Source organism: Gymnodraco acuticeps, unplaced genomic scaffold, assembly GCF_902827175.1.
Source record: "Gymnodraco acuticeps unplaced genomic scaffold, fGymAcu1.1, whole genome shotgun sequence".
Classification (NCBI taxonomy): Eukaryota; Metazoa; Chordata; class Actinopteri; order Perciformes; family Bathydraconidae; genus Gymnodraco; species Gymnodraco acuticeps.
The window spans coordinates 303,404-324,998 of record NW_022992357.1 but is presented as its reverse complement, the minus strand read 5'-3'; the positions used below and the strand labels follow the sequence as shown (position 1 = coordinate 324,998).

Genomic DNA, 21,595 nt, shown 5'->3' with positions numbered 1-21,595 from the left:
CCAGGAACTTCTATCCTGACTCAGCCCAAGGCGCCCTGGTGCTTTCTTCTGCACTGTCATAGTGGATTTCGATCTCTGACGATTGATAATGGTCCTCCTTAATGAGATGTCCAGGCCGAGCCGTGGTCTGCATGTGTGCCTCGCTAAAGCTTAGTCAGCGGTGTCATTGTGCTGGACACCATGCTATCTACAAGCCTAGAAACAGGCATAAGTAACCCACTAATGCTAGACTAGACAGCGTCCAATGCCACTCTAATAACTACAGCATGGAGTAGGTGGCTTTATTATAATGCACTACATCTGTACCTTTCTCCCCTGAAAACATGTTTCCCCTAGCAGGGAGAGGAAGGGGGGGTACTGCTCTTTGGAGAGGAGGCTGTGTGCTGCTCACCTGCACGAGAGCAAGAAGAGACACCTCTGTGATAACCTGTCGGCATGTCTCTGCGGAGAGCCGAGGGTTTTCACATTGTTTTCTCTCTGGTCTAATTTGATGAATGCTCTCTGGCACACACCAAGTCTCTTTGGAGACGAGCTGAAAGTCAGGAGGACACTGAAGGCATCTGAAGGGTTTATCCGAAGCATGCCTCTGCTGTCCTGGTAATGTATTCCACTGAGGATGCTCAATGTTTTCTTTTGCCTCTCTGCTTTTTCTGTTTTTATACCCTATGTAAGCCCTGTTTGGACCAATGTAAGCTCTTGCTTTGCAAAGATTTCTCTCTTGTTATTTCACTGATTGATGAAAATAATAAAATTGAAAAAACATTTTCACTCAATCTCGGTAATCTGTTGCTCATTAGGATCCGGTGTAAATGCCAGCACTTTTTCAGACTGCCAAAAATGCTTTGCTTCCATCAGCCAGGACATTTTTGGCTGATTGAAAATTAAAAGACTCACATTACCTCCACACATAAATCCCTTCCAGTTTGCTAAGTGAAAACCTGCAGTCTGACTATGTCTGATCCTTCGTGTTCCTGACCCAAATGCTCATACTGCAATTAATCTATTAAATGTAAGCGTCCTACTGAGTAGCTTTTCCCACAGGCTGTCACTATTTTCAGACAGGACCATACAAGGAAGAAAATCACAGATCGAGTTGGACTGCGCAACAAGCAACTGAGAATATTTCAAACGTCTTTGATTATGTCAAATGTTATCCATTATGTTGTCTTCAATAAAATGTTATCCTTATCCCACCTGATATGCCGACGGAAAAAGTTAAAAAATCTTAATGTGTGTGAAATTGTGATTTCAATATGTTTAGAAATCATAAAACAAAAACATAATGTATTTTACTTGCAGATAGACAGTGTTTGCTGAAATATCATGCCCGGTGCATTATCATATTCCTATAGAAGGTATTACTCTACCATTAATGGGCTCAAAAAACAAATTTTGGCAGATAGAAAAAGTTACATCCTTTTTAAGTTTTTTTTTTTTTTTTTTTTTTACCAGAAGGGCAGTTCAATGTCAGAAAAATCACCAAGTTCTACAATGTTTTTTTATACTGTTCTTGGTGTTATCCTCATGTTTCTTTTTCCCCATTATATCCTGATAATCCCAGATAAATCATATCAAGGTTACAGTCAGGACGCCAATGCTCTAGCTGAAATGTCTTGTCTATAATTGGCACTGGTTCTTCAAGCCAAAGCTCCAAATGACCCTAAAAGCAGAGGAATCAGTATTCTATATATGTTCTTGGTCGAACCTTGTGGCTTTATTTCTCATGCTGGCGCGGATTTACAGCGATAGTGGCTAGCTAGTGTCCAGATCTGACCGGAGATGTAGTCTGCACAGGCTAATTGGGAGGAGTTTGTTGTCCTAAGCTTCACTCTTGCAGCAACACATCATTAGTGTGCCAGTGAGAGTGAGAGGGAGGTGATTGGACGGCAGATAGGAACAGCTCATGGTTAGACACGGGATGAATTTACCCATGGCAGCTATCACACTGCAGCAGCAGCTCTTATCAGAACGCCTGATGACATCCAAGTATCTAACTTAGCACCCTGGAACTAGGTCGATGTTGATGAATAATTTAGTCCCAGATGCTCAATAGATTCCAACTGAATAATGAAGGCGTGTGGGCCTATACGACTGTGAGTTCAGCTCAGTGTGTTGCCTGGCCTTCGCCCACACTCTTCCTACTGCTAGTCTGCCAAGCTGTCAACATCATGGACTCACGCAGACAGACTTCAGCAGGGCTGGAACACAATGGAATGACATTATCGCTATCGGAGCTCAGCTGCGTAAAATCATGATATATATAACATGCTTATCATGTTCAAAAGTTACAATTTCAAAGACATCATGATTCTCAGAGCGTTTTCACAATTAAAGAAAGGCTCTGATGTGAGGCTTCATGGTGGCACGACAGATTGCAACTGCGACTCAGAAGAGTGAGTGCTGAACAATAGGAAACAAGCTGGGTAAAAATTGAGATATTCTCTGCTGTGTCCTCGCTGAAGAGGATTTACATCAGATTATGCAATTCTCAGCAAATGGATCAACAAAGCTGCAAAACAGCATCTAGCAAAACCAGGTGCTTTATTATTTTTGGAAATGAATTGTCGAAATGTTACTGTCAAGTATTGTCAATTTTGTTTTACTGAACAAAGCGTGTTACTCTTAGTTCTAGCATTATAGCAAAGTCTTGATGAAAAATATATATAATTGTTCACTTCTGTTCTGTATCAAAAACATGATTCTCATAGTTTGACCTTGGTGAAAGTCAATACGTTGTGCCCTAAATACTGAATGGTGAAAACAAATAAAAAAACTGATAACATTTGTGAAAATTATAGGCATGGTTTAAAAAAGCATTTATCAAAAACTATCTAGAAAATGCTTGTTAATATTAGCTTATTTTTAAGCATTAAAACCATCCTGCCATGTCATGATTTTATGACTAATTAAATTGTTCTTTCAACCACAATCTGTCTTTTTATGACTCCACCCACTTAAATCTAAGACACATCAAAAGCTTAAGGGTGACATATTTGTCTTTACTGAGTGCATTCTGTAGGTAGCGTTGTTCTTCAGAGCACCTAAAAAATCATGCTAAAAGATGCTGGCATTTATAAAAGGCAATTACCTCAGAGTAATTGGTATCTTCTTTCTGTTTTGACTGCTTGCATATGCCATAGTGTAAAACCAGCCACGGTGGACAGCTGTTTTTCACTTGCTAAGTTATGAGACACCATCCCTTTTGGGAGAAAAGCTTTGCTTTATTTAAAACGTAGCAGCTGTTGCTGCAACTGGACCTCAGGCAGAGTATCAGAGTGTCATTAAAAAAAGAATGGTCGGAGGCTCTCCATCTCCTCCCCTGGTACCGTCTTACCATACATGTTCCTCGAGGATAAGTCACTGCACCCCAGACAGTCTAACAAGGTGCTGCAGGGCAGCAATGCTTCACACAACTGGTACACCCACAGCGCACTGTGTGCTAGGATATAAGCATAGTTCCAAATGGAAAAACACATGCCCTAGCCGACTGGTAATGACATTTAATTTATACTCTGCATCAACAGTATGGTGGACTCAATCCATTTCTAATGTGTATGTATATCCAAAAAAAGGCTACTGAGGTTTTTGAAGGTTGTTGCTAATGTAACCATGTCTTGATGAACTTCTCTTTGTAAATGTAAAGACAGACGAATGAATACTTAAAAAAAATATATGGCCTGGGAATAAGTGAGCAGAGGCAAGTCGATTGCCTGTTTGCCACAGCTGTGTGAAATGAAAGGCTGCATTTGAGAGAGTGTTGCAAAGGAACAAGTAGGCTGATATAGGAGTGCAGAGGTGTACTGTACAAGAAAATATGGATATGAAATAAATACAGCTGCTTTAAAATGTACACATGACTGTGCCCTCATTAAACATGGTGGTCCCTCTCTGGGACCTGAGAACACTGCTGCGTGAGGACTCCTTTTAATGTGGCTGCTTCAAGGCACTGCTAAGCTGCTTTGTAGATGTTTCTAGAGTCCCCCTCAGGACCCTGTTCAACTTATTTTCCAAGAAGAGTCATCCGCGTGGCCTTAATGAAAATTCAACACTTAGCACAGTGCGTGATTGGGCTCAGGCACCAAGGTAACCGGGAAAGTTGTCTGGCTGCGTGGGAGGAAAGGGTCCATTTCCCAGTCAGTGCTTGCGTCACACTATCACCATGTCAGTCACTGACTCAGAGAGAACCATGTGTGACGGGTGCCGAGTACCCCCCGACTGAACTCCAGACTCGAGACATTCTGTGCGACAACTAATAACAGTTGATATTTGGATTTCTAATTAAGCAGGGTGCTTAATATTTATAACTTAGGATATATTAATAATGTGAGCACAATATGGACGAGTGGCTGCAGTCACCTCACGGTGCAGAAGGAGAGCGCCGAGCAGCTGCCATGTAGGATACAGCTTGGAGCAGATTACACAGGAGAAGGCTGGATGGCTTCTGTTAGCTACATGCTCTAAATGATAAAATCTTAATATGAAATTCATAACACTATCTGCCTCCATCTTCCTCCCACGCTCCCCCCTCTTGTTCTCTCATTTCTCCTATCTCTTGCTTATGCATAAACACTGCTCCGAAGTATATTGCATGGTCGACTTTGTCCATACCCCTTATCCTTGCTTTCACACTTCTCAGATAAATGAAATCTGTCTGCATTGAAGCATTTTCCCCTCTGGATGCCCTGATATTTTCGTTATCTGAAATTGAATCTCGAGCTCTGTGCGTGTCTGTAGCTCGCCTTGGTAGTAATCTGGCCTGAGAGCAGAGAACTGCCCTGGAGGAATATCATACACTAAGGATAAACTGGGGTGTGAGGGAGGAATGTCAATTACCAGAGAATGGCTTGTAATCATGCCGCTTTCTATCTAAATGCTAACATATAAACACTTGTCATTTTGGGGGGAAATTGTTCGGTTGAGTCCAAAGCGACTATGCAATTCTTCATTTTCTTGTTCCCTTTCTTCAACAACTACAAATAGATGGCAAACCTACAGTAAGCATGTGTCTGTGTGTGTTTTGAGAAAAAGCTAGCAAGAGAAGAAAAAATATGCAGCTCGGCCACAAATCACTGTCTTCCTGACTTTACCTGCGTCTTGACATGCAGTCCCAGTCCCTCATCAGGTGACAGCAACAAATTTGTCATCCTAATACAGATGCCATCACTGCTGGGATGAATCTGTGTGGGCATAATTCCCATGTGTAACATTTGCAAAAACATGACAAGAGGAAAGAGGAAGAGATGCTTTGCCCTACAACAACAGACCAGGTCGTCTGTACCTCCCACAGAGTGTCATCATAATCAGATTCCTGTCCCGCAGGTCTGGATGTGTCATTCACAAACGGCCAATTGCTCAAAACTAATGAGCAATGCTCTCCTTCAGTGGACATGAAAAAAAGACGCAGTTATAACATTCAGGGTGGAAAATAAATCCTAATAATGGAAAGTCGGCAGCATTTATGAAGTCTCACAAGAAAAATAGATTTTCTTTCATTAATCCATTCCTGTGGCAGTGTTGTAATGCCAGAGTGCTCCAATTTTGACTGGACGTTTATATATGATTCATTGATACTGATTTTGTTTAAAAATATATATTACTTTAACTTGTCATTCAGCTGTGGGCTGGCAAAAAGATGCTATCATATTTATTGTATCTTATTCATCTATAAAGGGAATACATCTATATTTTTGGGTTAAAAAGCTTATTTGTTTTCCTGCAAATAACTAGAGGAAAACATTTATACAATGTTCTTTGTCCATATGCTAAATGTAAAGCTTTAGCCAGCAGTCAATTAGCCTAACTTAGTACACATACTGCAAACAGGAGGGATAGCTAGCATGGATCTGTTAAGGTAACAAAATCCACCTACCAGCAATTGTAAAGCTCACTAATTAACACGTTTAATCTTGGGGGTTTAATCTTTAAAAAAAAACAGTGGCTTCTAGGAGTCTCCGCTGGTTGTCTGGCAACCCCAGAATCACTTGTAAAACCACATGTCCCTTATACACACAGGGTGTTAAACTGATTAAAGAAACAAGTCATTATGTTAATCAATGAACTTGAGATGTGCTGGTAGGCAGTTTTTAATACCTTTAAAAAAAAAAATGGCTAAGCTAAGCTAACTGGCTGAAGCTTCATATTCACGGTATAGACATTAGAATTGAACATCTTACCCATGGCAAAAACATGTAGGAAATATTTCCCAAATTATCAAACTATTTTAATACATTTAGATTCAAACTGTAAGCACTTTTATTCTTTCATTAGGTTATACTTCTTTACTGAAGCCATTTCTCTATGTTTGTCTTTCCCTTGTCCAATGGCCTAACAGACTTCATTTGCTGGCATGCGGATAACTTTATTTCATTTCTGTACCTCCTGGAATTTGTTTACCTTAATTTAATCTGTGGTAATGACGTTACTCTGTATTATACTCTTATTATACCTTTATAGCACGAGAAGTGATTAGATGTTATCCTACATTAGATGGAGATGGCTGAACCGAATCAGCCATCTTAGATGTTTACAGTATGATGTTCATCTAAGGCTCTTAGTGTCTGTTAACTCAATCACCTAGTTAATGTTTTCTCCACAATTGTCAGAATAAATTATGAAGATAAAACAAGAACATGTTGTCTATTTTGATGAGAACTCAAATATAATATGCTGATGGCACTGCCTGTATCATAAATACAGGCACTGTTACAGACATAAGCCAATTTATGACTTACATTTTCTACCAGCTTTTGAGAAAATTGTTTTAAAATAATGCAGACATCTCAGGCTTCATGATTGTGATGTATAAACCAGCTGAATGTAGAAGTGTGCAGGTGGGAGCAATACAATTTGACAAATAGTGTCTTATGCTCAACAGTTGGCCCAGGACTATTTTGTGTTTTAACAAATCACAACAGCAAATGTCCTAAGGGACAACAATATGGTCTATAAAACATTCTGTAAAGCTGTCAGCGTCAGTATCTCCTCCTTGCACAATCCAACACTTGAAACAGAGACAACATTCACACTGTGTAGGTTTCATTCTTTGTCATCCAAACAGACTTAGCGGGACAATCTGTAGTCCTCTGTAATGTTGCCAGCAGTGTGAAACCTGCAAGGAAGCTTCTTTGTTGACTGTTTTAATAATGACAGCACAGATGATTTACTTGGCTCTAACAATGTTACAGACAAGCAAACAGGAAGTTAAGCACCAAAGGAAGACAAGGCATCCTGAGGCCTCAGCTGGCTTCTGTACAGAACATGTCTCTGCTGTCAACTATCAAAAGAAACGTAAACATTCATCAAGTCATGTGATCAGACATAAACACACATTGGCATGTATGTGTTCACCCCTGCCAAGGTGGACTGGATCAGCAAGGCACATGGACTCTGTATGTGTACAACACAATGTTGAAGGGCAGCTTCCATAATGGCCCCCGGTGAGGCTGAGATGATGGATATGGTCTGTCGCTGGGAGTGAGCGCCGCGGGCCTGGGGCCACTGTGGGTCTACGGCATTAGATCCTCTGCCATCTGTCAGCACTGGGTGGGCACAGACCCATGACCGGGGCCTGGGGCAGCACACACCAGGACCACCTTCACAAACCTCACTTTAGGGGCACGATGGGGAGGTCAGCAGAACACACAAGTGCTGAACAGGAGAACCGTCCATCTGCATCTCACAACCTGTTTCTGCTCTCATCTAATGATTTCTTAAGCTTGCATAGTTGTTGACAGCAGGCCTTTTCTTCAAATTATATATGACAATTCATATAATAACACCAGAAAAAAATGCAATAATGCACCTGTTGGTGATCCATGCCATCTGATAGCCATTGCTCTTTGTTTCCTCTCCAGCTTACAGTATCTCAGTATCGTGATGGTCAATGGCATACATCTGCATTGCAGGGAAATCTCATCCCGAGGATGTTTTCTTTCTGTGAATAATTGAAGGCACCACAACCTCACAGGGCACCGGCTCTCAGGCTAAACACTGCATTATCTCTCTAAGTCCAAGAGACAGTTTACTATCCTGAATAAATACGACTCCTCTAACATCACTGCATCCCTCTCTCTGTGAAAGGGGAACATTGCGTGTTTCCTTGTCAACTCTTTTTGAATTGATGAGCACACACAAGTAAAAATTACTATAACATCTGCGTCTAAATTATTAAGGAAAGCATGTTTGTTATGTGACAAAAAATGTGTTTTATAAAAATACAAATAAGAGAGTATCGTAGATATAATAATATAAAATACAGCAAAGTGGGGGACGAAGAATCTTCAAGGAAATGGTGAGAGAACTAACTTTGATTTATGGTCAGTAAATTGCCTCCTCAATTCTAAGTCTCATTTATTTAGTAGCATACTAAAAGCAAAACATTTTAGCAATGAAGAAAACACAAGAAAGATTATCTTTTCCAACTAAACACTAAATTAAGAAATCAAAATAAAAAGAGTAAAAAAGGTGAGGAATAGTTTGATATTAGGACGTGTTCATTAATTTAACCTTTCACAACCATGATTTCACTTTTTTCATACCGATTTATTTTTAATAGGAGGTAGTTCCTTGTAGGTCAATCTGTTGGGGATAGGCTGGGCACACTCCACATTTCATTGAACCATGTACTGAGTTCAGAGGTGGCCAAATGGTATACCATTTTCCCTCGATAGCAAGGTATCTCTTCTCTCTGTCTCAACAACATCCAATAAAACCAAAAAGCAATAAAAGCTATCTTAAAAAAACAACCAGCGATCATGAAATTCAGCAGTGAGAGCGGTGTGTACATGCCTGACACAAGCACAAACACAGATGGGTAAATCTACTATTGCCGTGAAATGAAGAATCAAAGTAAATCGATGCTTTTTATTCTGCAATAAAATAAGCAGAAACGATAATCTTAAATGCCAGCCATTCCGAACACAGTTCTGGCTTTCTAGTTAGACGCTTCTCGTCTCTTCGCTAATGATAAGAGCTTTTAAACTGATTGAATATATGCCTGTCAATCAAAGACAACGTACTGTACTCTTTAAAGCATTCTGTGTGCTTAACATCCTGGTAAAATGTAAATAAAACATAACTGACACACATCTTAATTTCAGAGAAGACAGACTATACTATACAAATATAGCAAAGGTAAGTTAGACAACTGGGTGATTGGGTTATAACGTATAGTCATTGTCACAGGGTCTGAATATTTTTTTCGGGCAAATTCCATGAACTGTAATTTGGGTATTTCTCAGCGTGTGAAACTAACACTAATCAACACGTAGTCAGGGGGTGAGGAGTTGTTATGCATTTGTCCATGCAAACTGCTGGATAGTACTTAACATCTCTAATGTAAAGTACATTTACTGTAAGATAGCCTGGGTATTTTCTACATCTTGTGAACAATTGTTACCAACATTTATTTTTATATTGTTACATATAAGTATATGTCATATATTACTTTAAATATAATATTGCTCCCATGGTGCAATGTCCAAATGTAATAATGGATCTCATGCATCTAAAACGTAATAAAGGCTGTATAATCCATAAACTCATATCCAAGCAGCAATTTGTGTAGCGCAATTAAAGAAACTGCACTGCATGTGTGCTGTTACCTGAGGAGTGCTTAATACCAAGATAAGTCCCCAGTCTGAGATGCATGCAGGATTAGTATTAAATCTAGGTTGTGCAGACTTATTGGAGCCTTAGCTTGTAAAACAATAATCCCTTCCACTATCAAGACAGTCGGAACATTGCCTAAAGGTAATTCTAGATACAATGAGAGACATAGTGCATGGATGATTGTAAAAGAAGAGAAGCTGCAGAGTGAGCAGTTATTGGATACTCAGTTGCCGAAGATTTTTCACCACAAGATTACTCTGACACTAAGTTTATTATAGTGTTTGTAAGAAGGGGAGCGGGAGGCGGCGAGGTACCGAACACTGCACTGGAGGTGTAGCAGTGCAGCATGTCAAATCTTCGATGATCCCTGTGAATTATAGAGAGGCAGGTTCCTGTCCCTCGACTCAGGGACCAAGACAAACAGGAACACTACAAGCCAGTTCAACCGGAACTGAACCATGTGCTGTGAGTGCAAATGAAATGGTCCACACAATGTGTTTTGAAATGTTCCTCACTTCCACTGAATGGCCATTACTCCCACCTCACCTAGGGTTAATAGAGAAATAGTCGAGCCAATCGGCTATTTGGAGGCAATGATGTGACATAGTGGCCATTCATTCTCCCAGAGGACGGGCTATAATCTGCATTTCTTGAATTTCCACCAGTAACAAGCTATAACACAAAAATGGTCCTGTTCAAAAAGGTAATGAACAAAATATGGCAAGCATGAAATGTGGGAAGGGGTCAAATATTACTGTTACTATTGAAAAATACAATATTGGCCTGAATACAAGAACATGCTTCTAATATATTCGAACATTTGATTTTCCAGTCGATATTCAAGGTCACTAGATCAGAAATCCTAATAATCTTGGACTCCGGGAATTAGCTTGACATCTTACTGTATGTATAGATTGGCGCTAAAGTTACCAACAGCCATGGTTACCACACAATGTAACCTGATATTTTTGATCCCCTGACATTTCCTCTACAACCAGCACCATACATTTGAGACTTTTGGTTTTCATTGAAATACTGTTGCTACAAATATTGGACAGATTGTTCTGACATTTTCTACATACTGTATGGTCAAGGTTCCTTGAGTAAAATTGTCAAAGATGTTGCCAGCACTTATCAGTTTAAGTTATAAATGCATCCAATGTATTTGTTTTGTGAACAAATATCTACCTGTAGATGATATTACCATTAATACACAATTAACTAACAATGAATGTTGAATGTGAATACTAAAACAGTAGATAATAGCTAAAAATCCTGAAGAAAAATCAATTGATGCTAGATTTATTATCAACATAGAATTAAAATGTTGAGGTATTCATACTGATAATACCCTAAGTGCAGCAACATATTACTTTTTCCTCCCGGAGTTTTCTTTCCTTGTGTCTCCATAATATTCGAGCCAGTACAAACTTACTTTAGAGGATGTTCCTGTAGACAGCGCTGGTGGTGGATGTCAGACTCATACTATGACCGCTTGTGAGATTTATATACTGTATATGTTCTGGCCCGGGTTGATAATACAGAGCAATGCAGGTAAAAATCCATCACTGTCAAGAGCCCTCAATGGCTCTTCCAGATAGCAGGCTTTTGTTGTCTTCTTGGCTGGTAGGGTAGCAGCTACATTTGGCTCTCTCTCTCTTATCCTTGAGTGGTTTTGATTAAGCATAATCTGGTGTTGAATATTATTTTTCTGCAGTTCGACATTCCTTCATTTTGACCACCGGCCCTTCAAAAAGCAACATGTTGGTGTATTGGTATGGCTTTCATGCTTTCAGTATTTAATGCATATATTACATTGATATGTCTAAAGAGTTTCTACAACATCACACACATTACATCATATTTGTTTTGGTTGAGGACCATAGAGACATAGTAAATGTTATTAAAGTATTGCAATTAAGCTACTTGCATTTCACTTCAGAATATTCTGCTCTTTTAAACATAAATCTATTTCACTCAATCTATTTACTACATTTTGACAGCTTTACCTAGAAGTTAAATGCAAGATTAGAATATTAAAAAGTATTACTGCATATTTCAAATCAGTCTCCAATTAGCAGAGGGGAAATTGACTAGGGTGAAGCACACATTTTCCCTAGCTATAAATAAAACAAAGCTGAGGTATGAATAGTTGTAAACAAATCAGTGGACAAAAAGAAGAGAGTAGCACGTCTAAGCATGTCTACAGTAGCTGGTCCATTGTTTGTGGATGCATACACAAGTGCATTATGGTTTAATTGGATGTGACCAGGTACCGCTACAGGGAGCATACACTTCATTAAGACATGACAGTCGGGCCTGTGCTGCAAGCCTCCTCCCCCGCGAAGGGCAGGAAGCACACAGCAGAGAAACTACTAGACAATATTTAAAATTCAAAAGTCAAGTGTGGAATATCTTATCAAATAAAGGTACATCCAAAGCTATCATTTACAATATCTTTATTTGAGTGGGTTGTTCAGTAAGTCCTCGATTCAAATCTTAAACAAAAGGGGTTATTCTAATTACTATTCTGAACAATTAACAATCTTGACTCACCAGGTATTATCGCAAGGAGCAAATTATTCCTGATTGTGCAGTGCACTCTAAAATATGATTTTCCTTTGTTAAGATAGCATAAGTGGACACCCAGTAGATGGAGAAGAAAGACATTAAGCTAATGTTACCCATAAGCTGAGGCCTATTCAATAACATTATAACCCCAGTGGAGCGTTGAGATAACTTTTTGATAGTGCACCTGAGAAGTTAAAGTCCCTCCAGACTCTTCAACATCGTTAAACTAACGATGATTAGACCTGACTTTACCCTCTGAGTGGGATAGGGAAGTGCAAAAAGACATACCATAAATCTACAGTGTCTCTGAAAGATTTAATTGCGCTGGCATTTAGTCCAATTGTGCATGGCAAGATAGCAGTGTTGGCTGCAAACTTGATTGAAGGCACGTATCAAGAGTGATCAGATATCAGAGAGACTAGGGATATGTGGACTTATAAGCACATTGATTACTACGATTAATGTAACAAACTATGTTTAGTATTCTCGAGTACTATGGTCCTCTTCCTCCTGACAATATAAGACAGTAAAAGAAAAAAACAACATTCTCCAAGTTTGCTTTCCTGCGTTTGATTATCCCTAGGGTCTCTGTAAAATATATGCAAACATATCACATTTAAATGCATGCTCTTGTAAAACCCTGTCAAAGCATAACATATTTATGATAACTCATTCTGCACTCAGGGGTGTATGCATACATTTATCCATCTACATTTCATGTGAGCAAATAGCTTACCCTGCCCTTGATATAAAACCACATTCAAACATTAGCTTGTGGCCATAAGTTAGCAGAACAATATTATGGGTAAGGTGCTAAGATGTCAGATGGCAAAGACATTTTCAAAAGAGCTCAGATCTAGCATTGCTGTGTAGATGGAGAACAATATTCCTCTACTGCTCGGTTGTTTGCAGAGCTTTCTATTGCTCTTTTTGCACAAACGCCTTTTATTCAAATAGCCCTATCGACATAATCTGTTCTGTTTCCTGCAACCTGGGGAATGCAAGTTCATTTTCACTCATTATTAAGCTCTGCTTTGGTCTCCTTTATATCCTGCAAGAAACTTGTTTTGCTTTAGTCTGTAAATGCTCAGCTTTGTTCACCCAGTCATTAACTGTTGTTTGGTAGGCTACTATGAGCAAACACATCATATGTCATATGACCCACTGTTATACAAAAATATGATTATGAGTGCTTTACAAATTGATAGTAAAAGCAATAGGTAAGTACAAAAAGTGAATGTGACTGGATTTAAGTGTGTTGAGTGAACTGTACTTTGACCATCTACATTTTGTGGGGCGCCAGTCTTACCAAGCTCCAACAGTCAGAGCTTGATACCACAGCCGTTCCATCTCCCCTTGGGCCAGCCATACTAAAAATGTACGTGTCCCAGTAATGCATGGCTCTCAGGATATAAAAGCATTCACTGAATTGCAGTTGCAATCAGAGTGGAGGCGGAACAGCTGGACAATGATTAAAATGCTGACTATTCAGGGGAAAAGACAGTAAATGCACCCTCTCTTTTTAGAGGCCAGACACGATGTCTTTCTAAGTGTAGTGTCCTGAGACAGAAATGTCCAACAGCGAGGGCTCTCCATGGGAAGGCTGTCAGGTTGAGTCAAACTGAATGCATTGACATCTCCCGATGCACACATTTTTGCATGCCTCATTCATCTCTCCGCCTACATCACACCGCAACTCTATACTCCAATGACCTTTCTTTCTGTATGAATGCATTAGATAACTAAACCTACAGTTAGCCTCGACTATTCTCATTTTTTACAATCCCTTACAAGCCACTTTAAAGGTGAGCTTGCAACTTAACTTGACAGAACACTTCGGAATGTATTTTTATAGACAAAGAAAAATCACAGTGTAACTATTTAACTTCCAAGAAGCCTTAGGTGGTGGCGAAGTCCATAGGGACTTGGCTTGGCAAATGGAAGGTCACCAGTTCAAGTCCCGGAAAGACCAAGTGCTACCGAGGTGTCCCTGAGCAAGGCACCGTTCCCTACACGGCTCCCCGGGCGCCGCAAATAATGGCAGCCCACTGCTCCTAACACTAGGATGGGTCAAATGCAGAGAAACCGTTTCGTTACATAGTACCTGTACTACGTAATGACAATAAGTTGAATCTTCTTCAATTCAATTACTGATACACCACATACTTTTAAAATAATAGGCAAACGTAGGTTCCCAAATAAACCTTAAGATTTGAACTGTTAATTAAAGTGTTTACATCAAAACCAAAAGCTGTACATATGAATGCCTTAAGGACGGTAAACTGTTATTGATTAAACTCCTCAAGCACAAATGGTTAACATAAGGGCATTATGTCACATTTACAAACCCCAAATCATATCCAAAAAGAAAAACTGTTGTGTGTATATTAATAAATATCACAAATATTACAATACATTTCTAAATTGTCATGGTCATTTATATCACTTTATTTCTCCTCAGATGAAAATGCCTGAAAAAGGCGGGCATCCATCTGATCAAGCTTGTTCCTTTCTGTCAATCTCTTGGTTCCTTGGTGGCAATTTAAAACACCACATGGCGCTGGGATGTAATTATAGTCTATTGTGTGATATTTCGCTTGCATTACATGGTCCTGCAACGGTTCAGGAACCACACTGAGTCTGAGAGAAACCCGTTCCACTGGATCAATATTTATGATTGTATTATTCGTCAGCATCAGCAGACACAAACGGTTCTAATGGTCAATATTAGAGGGTGTTAGGGGACGGCCAGTAATGTGGGGTCTTTACTGCTGCTAAATTGGAAAATAGGTGTGCCTTATCTAATTTTTTGTATAAAGAAGAACCCACTTGAGTTAAGAATATTTACATTTCTTTCACACATACTAACCTTGTATGTGTTCTCTTTCATGATTTCAATTCCATAGTTCTTATTTCAGAGCTTCATGTACAATGCCCCTTATTTAAACAAATACGCCCTGTGTAACTCAGTTTTGAATGTTACTACAGAGCAGCTTTGGCTCTATAACAATATAAATAACCTTGAGTACTCTCTATCTTGAGTATGCTTTTTTTTGTGTGTGTACAGGCTGAAAATATCTTGTGGGCCATGCAGGTTCTATTTTTGTTTTGTACCAAGAACACATGAAGCAATATCCTACTTTACTACTACTGTTGTTTTGAAAAATACTGAAACTATTTTTCTTTGTGACCTAAATGATTCAATACCATTGTCTGTTCAGTGCGCACAAATCCCTAGGTTCTAATGAAGTCAGCATGTGTGTTGCAAGCCAATTCACAATGCAACGACACAAGTCAATTGAAAAAGTCTTCAATTCATATTTAGTTAACCACCAACACTTAGCGGTCACACTGAGTTTAGGAAATGGGTTTTTATATGCACAAAGATTTCTAAAAGGCATAATAATTAAATTTGATTTGTGTTTTTTATAATGTCTTTGGTTCTTGGAAAGGAATAACTAGGAACGGTCTGATCGCCATTTCATTCGATAGGATACACGTTTTGTGTCGCATTGGTTAGTCACACATTGTGACATCTGAGAAGTAATATGCCCCTGCAGATGCTGCACCGTTCTTGCAGCACAGATAAAGATGATGGAGGAGCCTATGATGGTTATCACACACACACACACACACACACACACACACACACACACACACACACACACACACACACACACACACACACACACACACACACACACACACACACACACACACACACACACACACACACACACACACACACACACACACACACACACACACACACCTGATTGCACAGGGAAAACGATCCACACTGAGCCTGTGGTCCAACTCCCGATGGTGGAACAATGCACTTATTTCCCTTCAGCTTTTAGGTCACAGTATTGAAGGAGAAGAAAGGCTTGACACATTTAAGTAAGGAAAACGCTCCACTATACAGGTACATACAAATTAAATCCATCATATTACTCATGATGCTTTTTTGTCAAAATGGTTTAAGTTGAGACAATATTGACATGAGTGAAAGTCTTTTAGAAATCATTGTTTAATTGATCTTACCTGCTGAGGCTCTCGTGGTGTTGTCTGTTTGACTCGCCTGCTGGAGGCCGTGGTGGTGGTGATCTCCATGATGGATGTGGACGTCTCTGAGCGATTGGCTGTGGTGCTCGACTGTGGTGTGATGGAGGAGGGCGAGTCCCCCACGAGCCGCGCAGTGCCCTGGATCTTAATGTTGGGATCCCCTTCGGCGGCCATGTTGAACACTTTCAAGCCGTTATAGTAGAGGCCCGAGAGCTGGCCCTGAAAGGATCCACTCCGGTCCCGCTCCCAGCCTCCAATCTGTATAGTGGTTTGGCTGTTGAAGATTGTTAGCTGCCGCCCTGTGGGAAAACAATGTTACATATATACAAGCACGTTGGGACTCAGCCACTTTTACTGAACAGGAATGAAAAAAAAGATAATGACGGATTATTTGCCCAGTGGCTAATGAGACCAATAAATTATGGGTTGTAGAGGCAAACCCTGGTAATTTATTGCAGTTATGATGAGATGCCTATAAAAAGAAAGAAAAATGTTAAATAAAAAAGAAAGGATATAGAGAATCAATGCGGCTTTGCTAAAAGGGCAGTCCAATCTAAAATAACAAGAACATTTCTAACTAAAATGTTAATGAAAGGAAGTGATGTTATGGAAAAGCAATATATTAAACTACACCTGTAGATATAACATAATCTTGAAAGACAGTTTGTTTGCTGGGAAATTGCCTTGGAGTTTAGACAAATATATGAAACATTTGTCCAGCAAAAGCAAAAAGCATATATTTCCTTATGCTTTGCTTATGCTATCCAGCATTTTCCTTCAAATGTTGGGATTTACAAACTTGTTAGAAAGCAAGCATGGGGGAGAAGAAACCTTTCTGAGATAGCTACAGGCTGTTAGAATTGGACTTTTCATGAATGCAATTTCACAGGAAGCTGGACATGCTTCAGGAAATTTGAAGCTATGCATCCTTTTAGCAAAAGCAAGCAAGGAAAATTAAACTTGAACAGATATGGTTGGCACATGGAAAACCCAAAAATATTTCATGACAGGATTTTCAGAATGCAAAACAGAAAACAAATAAACAAAAAAATGAAAGGGCTTATTTCACAATGTAAGTTAATAATATGAATTAGTTATTGAACTATTAAAACAAAGCATGCACTCAGTTTGTTTTATATTACAGTTCCTTGATCTAATGCCCTACACATATTTACAATGTCTGTTAAAGGGACTCAGATTTTTGATGCCAATTCATTATTGCACTCTATTTATCATCGCTAGCAGTTTAATCAGAACAGATCAAAGTACAAAAAGTACTCTACTGTACTGTATGGGTTTCAAAGTGTTTCAAATAACACTAGCAACTAATAGATGACTAAACAATAACTTTTAAATGTATCATTTAGATTTTTACAGCAAAATGCTACAGTGATTTATAGACATTTTAACAATGCTGATATTACTTCAGTAAGTGGATTTAAATTCATATTTACAGTCCCTTTAACCTTAGTTGACAATAAAAACGTATTTATCTGAAATCTATGAAATAAATACATTATTATGAAAAGTATGAAACACTACAAAGTGAATTTAACTGTTCAAATCATTTATTTTTTAAAAGATTTTACTGAAAATTTATTTTTTAAGGTTTATTATTTACAGTATATTGCTACAACTTGGTTATGATCAAATTATTTTATTTGAAATTTTAATCAGTGATTTTACCTTTGTCGAGTAGCCATTCGTCAACTACTCGACCAAGTCGGTATGGGATTCGCTGTCTAGCAATCGCCAGGCGTTCGTTATCATTGTTGCCTTTAAAGTTTAAAGAGACATTTCAGTGGTTACAATCTGTAAGGTCAAAGGTTAAATGTTCATACTTAATGCTGGAGCTATACAACTGCACAAGGTTTATACATATTTTATATATTTAAAACGCTTTTGATATTTAAAAAAAAACAATATTTACTAAACATTATTTGAACAAACTTCAGTCATTTTATTTTATTTTAACCAACAAATTATGCCTATATTAATCGAAATAAGTAAACTAACACGCAAACGTTTCATCTAAGTTAATAGAGCTATGTTAACCCAAATCACACATTTATTTTACCATTACAAACTCTTTACCCAAACAGTTCCATCTCATTTGTATTTCCCCTCTATATCTTTTTAAGTGGTTTTTAAACTAGTTATATACATTTTCAAAAATAACATCATTTATTGTTGAATCAACCTTTTATGGTTTAAATGAAAATTTAACTTCAACATTTTACAAATTCCCACCCCATTTATAAATAGCCTAATTGGAAAGAAATTATAAGCTTATTGCAGTACAACAGTCAACACAGTATACATTCAGAGCATCTGTTCAGAGAAAAGTCAGAGGACAATGTCAAGTAGGTACAAACGCTGTAAAAATATTTAATAAAGAAGGCTTTGACAAAATCTACGAGGTCTAAAGAAGGAAAAGTCATGAGTTTGACTATCACTAATGCCAAGTGATGACATTGGTGTCAATGAAAAGACATTTTTTCAAAAGTATTCAGAGAATGAGCAAAAAAAGTACCATGAGTCAAAATCCAAAAAAAACTCAACTCCACGATTGGAGGGGCACTTCAGCATTAATGAGGGCAAACTCTGCATCACCCCTTTGTCAAGGCCAATAACCTCTCCAGAACAGAAGACTTTCAGCAAAGTGGCACTGTCTCCGAGTGCTTTCCCCCTGGTATTGTCTGCAGAGATTGAATTCAGTCAGCTCCATTCTTCCGGCAGATTGACAATGTTTGTCCCATCAACGATATTAATTCAGTTCTGGCAGATAAAAGATCCGGTAGCTAACAATGATTCATTGGAGAATAGCTTCGGAGGGGAAAGTCGCAGAGACATGAAGGAAAGGAGGTAACCTTGTAACAGATGCACAGTTGCACTGATGAAAGGTCTTAGAGGTAAGAAGACGCAGAAAAATACGTTTTTTAATCGCATCAGCTTGAATTACTGTAGAGGATCAGCTAACAGAAAGGGGTTTAAAGCTTGTCTATACAGCTCGTGGCATTTGGCTGCAGTTGATTGTGCCCGTTTGTAGCACAAAGGCTTGTGAAGGAGATTAGGTGGAACATTTCTCCCTCAACATTGACAGATACATTCTGCATTACAACACAACCACGCAGTAACACTGTGTATGTTTTTCGATGCGGATGGTTGAACGTTTTTTAGTGATCCATATTTCTGAGACTATGTTCATTATATAATTTGATGCCGCACATTCATTACACGTACTTAGTGCTTCTATTTTTCACATTTCTAAAATGGTGCGCCCCATGTTAATCAGGTCACTTCCAATGGGGTGTCTTCATGTTGCACAACGTACAACCCAAACTCAGCCTTGACACCTTTACATGGATGTGATCCCCAACATACATTTGTCAAAAGTTTTTTCAAATTACATGAAAGTTAAATAGTGCTTAGCGATTGTGCTCATCTGCCTGATGTTGAACAGATGTTAAAGGACAAGGTTGGCAACAGTCTTGCAAGATTGCAATAATGTACAGCCGAAAGGCCATAATGAAAAAAGTTGAAGTAAAATCTCACTCAAATATGAGAAAACGGGTCATTGCTTTGGAATTATTCTCCGATGCTGATTAATATAAGTTTAACGCTTAACTGATTATTTAAGGCAGAGGGACAGTGACTGTGGGATTGACTCAAACAAATCAAATAAAGTAGTGCCCCAGTAACAAGTTATTTGGTTAATTTCATGGTATTTGTTAATGTGAAGAACAATGTAGAGTCTACATTGTAGACTTATTCATTAAAAACAAAATTCTTCAAAACAAAATTGAAAGCAATATAATTAATTAATTTGGCAGCTAGAAAGTCCCTTAGCTTCCTACAGGAATGTGGACGCAAAGCACAGCAGCCTCCAGGTGCTTTCAGCTTACGTAACGTCCACCATACTGCCTGCTAGTGAACACACACTGTGTATTTGCCTTATGCAAGGCTCCTGGAGCCAACCACCTTATTCTGCTGAACATTGAATGATGTAATTATAACACACAAATTAATAAACAAAACAAGCAAACACCCATAGCAGCACTTCCTTTAATTTGAATGTGTTAAATTAATGAATAATCCAATAATTGCTACTTGCATGGAGCCTTTATAGGCTTTGGTAATTCCTGTCTCCTCCATTTGTCAGTCATGGGGTGTTTGTTATGTCACCTCTCTGTTTCCTGCTACTGTGACACCTCATCTGAGAAAGAGGTCAGCATACAACGGGGCTCCGGAGAAAATGTAGCCTCCAGCAGGTGGGAGGACGGTGAGGACACAGGAATTTAAACTGAAGAGCAACTCGTTTTAGTAGCATTTTCCCTGCTGAATTCATTATTATGTTATCATAAACATGCTGTTTTACTTCCTTGACAGCCAAACTGTACAACAATGTTTTAAATGGTGTGTTCTCATTAAGAATTACAGCTTGTGTATTGGTGCTGTCATAACAAATGACACTTTGTTAAAGAAAAGGGCAAAGGAACTACTAGAAAGGCTGTGTGAGACACACACACACACACACACACGCAAAAACATGCCCCATTTTCCCCACGACAGTAGCACTTTATCCATTTGGCTCTGCACCCTGTGGCACACTAAGTCTATCCTTATACTGAGGTTAATTTAGTGTGGATATAATCAAGGTCTGATCGTGTATTGATCCCCAGTGTGGGACACCCGAGTGTTAAACAATGCTTTCCCCTGGGCTTGGATGCAGCAGCAGAGGCCATTCATCCCGCCTGCGAGCGGCACCTGTGACTGCTGCTGAGTGGTGATTTGGTTTGGTATGGGACAGCCTGGCTTATCTCCTCCGCCAGACAGCAGCGATTCAGCTGAGCCGTCCCAACTGACCCGCTTTGCCCTCACTCACTTGTTTTCTTTTTTGTTAATAAAGTGGTCAGATAAGGTGGGAGCTTTATCTCATTACAAGCCCTTGGACACCCGCCACATTAAATGAACAAATATGCAAATGCTTCCTCTGTTCATGGACCTGGGAGGATTGAAAAAAAGGAGGACCCTACACAAATCTCGCTATTATTTTTATTATCCTGCTCCTTTTTTGTGTCTGCTCTAGCTGTGACAGCCAATGCACCCTTTTTTAAGCATGCTCAGTGATGACAGACCACCAGCACAATAGGCTGAATAGGCTCATGGATAACACAGAGTAGAAACCAGAGCAGAAAAGGATTTAGCTTTCATGGATAAAGCTAACCGTGCTTCTCTTGTATCCAAAAAATCTGACTCCACAAGGTGGGAAAACTGGACGGAGGGTGAGATCGACAGAAGGGGTGGGGAGAAAGGGGTAAAAAAGGCAGAAAAGGAGGGAACTGAGTGC

At 39.1% G+C, this 21,595-nt stretch overlaps 1 protein-coding gene across 35 annotated transcripts in view; it reads right to left on the bottom strand.

The window, feature by feature from the left end:
* LOC117542190 (neurexin-1a) overlaps positions 1 to 21,595 on the bottom strand; it is a 301,076-nt gene that overhangs the window by 18,745 nt on the left and 260,736 nt on the right. For 27 of the 35 annotated variants that reach the window (XM_034209679.1, XM_034209677.1, XM_034209680.1 and 24 more), the window contains 2 exons: positions 17,932 to 18,021; positions 16,225 to 16,544 (listed from right to left, as the gene is read on the bottom strand). In XM_034209679.1, coding sequence (XP_034065570.1) covers positions 16,225 to 16,544; positions 17,932 to 18,021 — 410 coding nt within the window. The remainder of the gene's footprint in view (positions 1 to 16,224; positions 16,545 to 17,931; positions 18,022 to 21,595) is intronic. The other 8 variants (XM_034209699.1, XM_034209700.1, XM_034209702.1 and 5 more) reach the window with 1 other exon arrangement.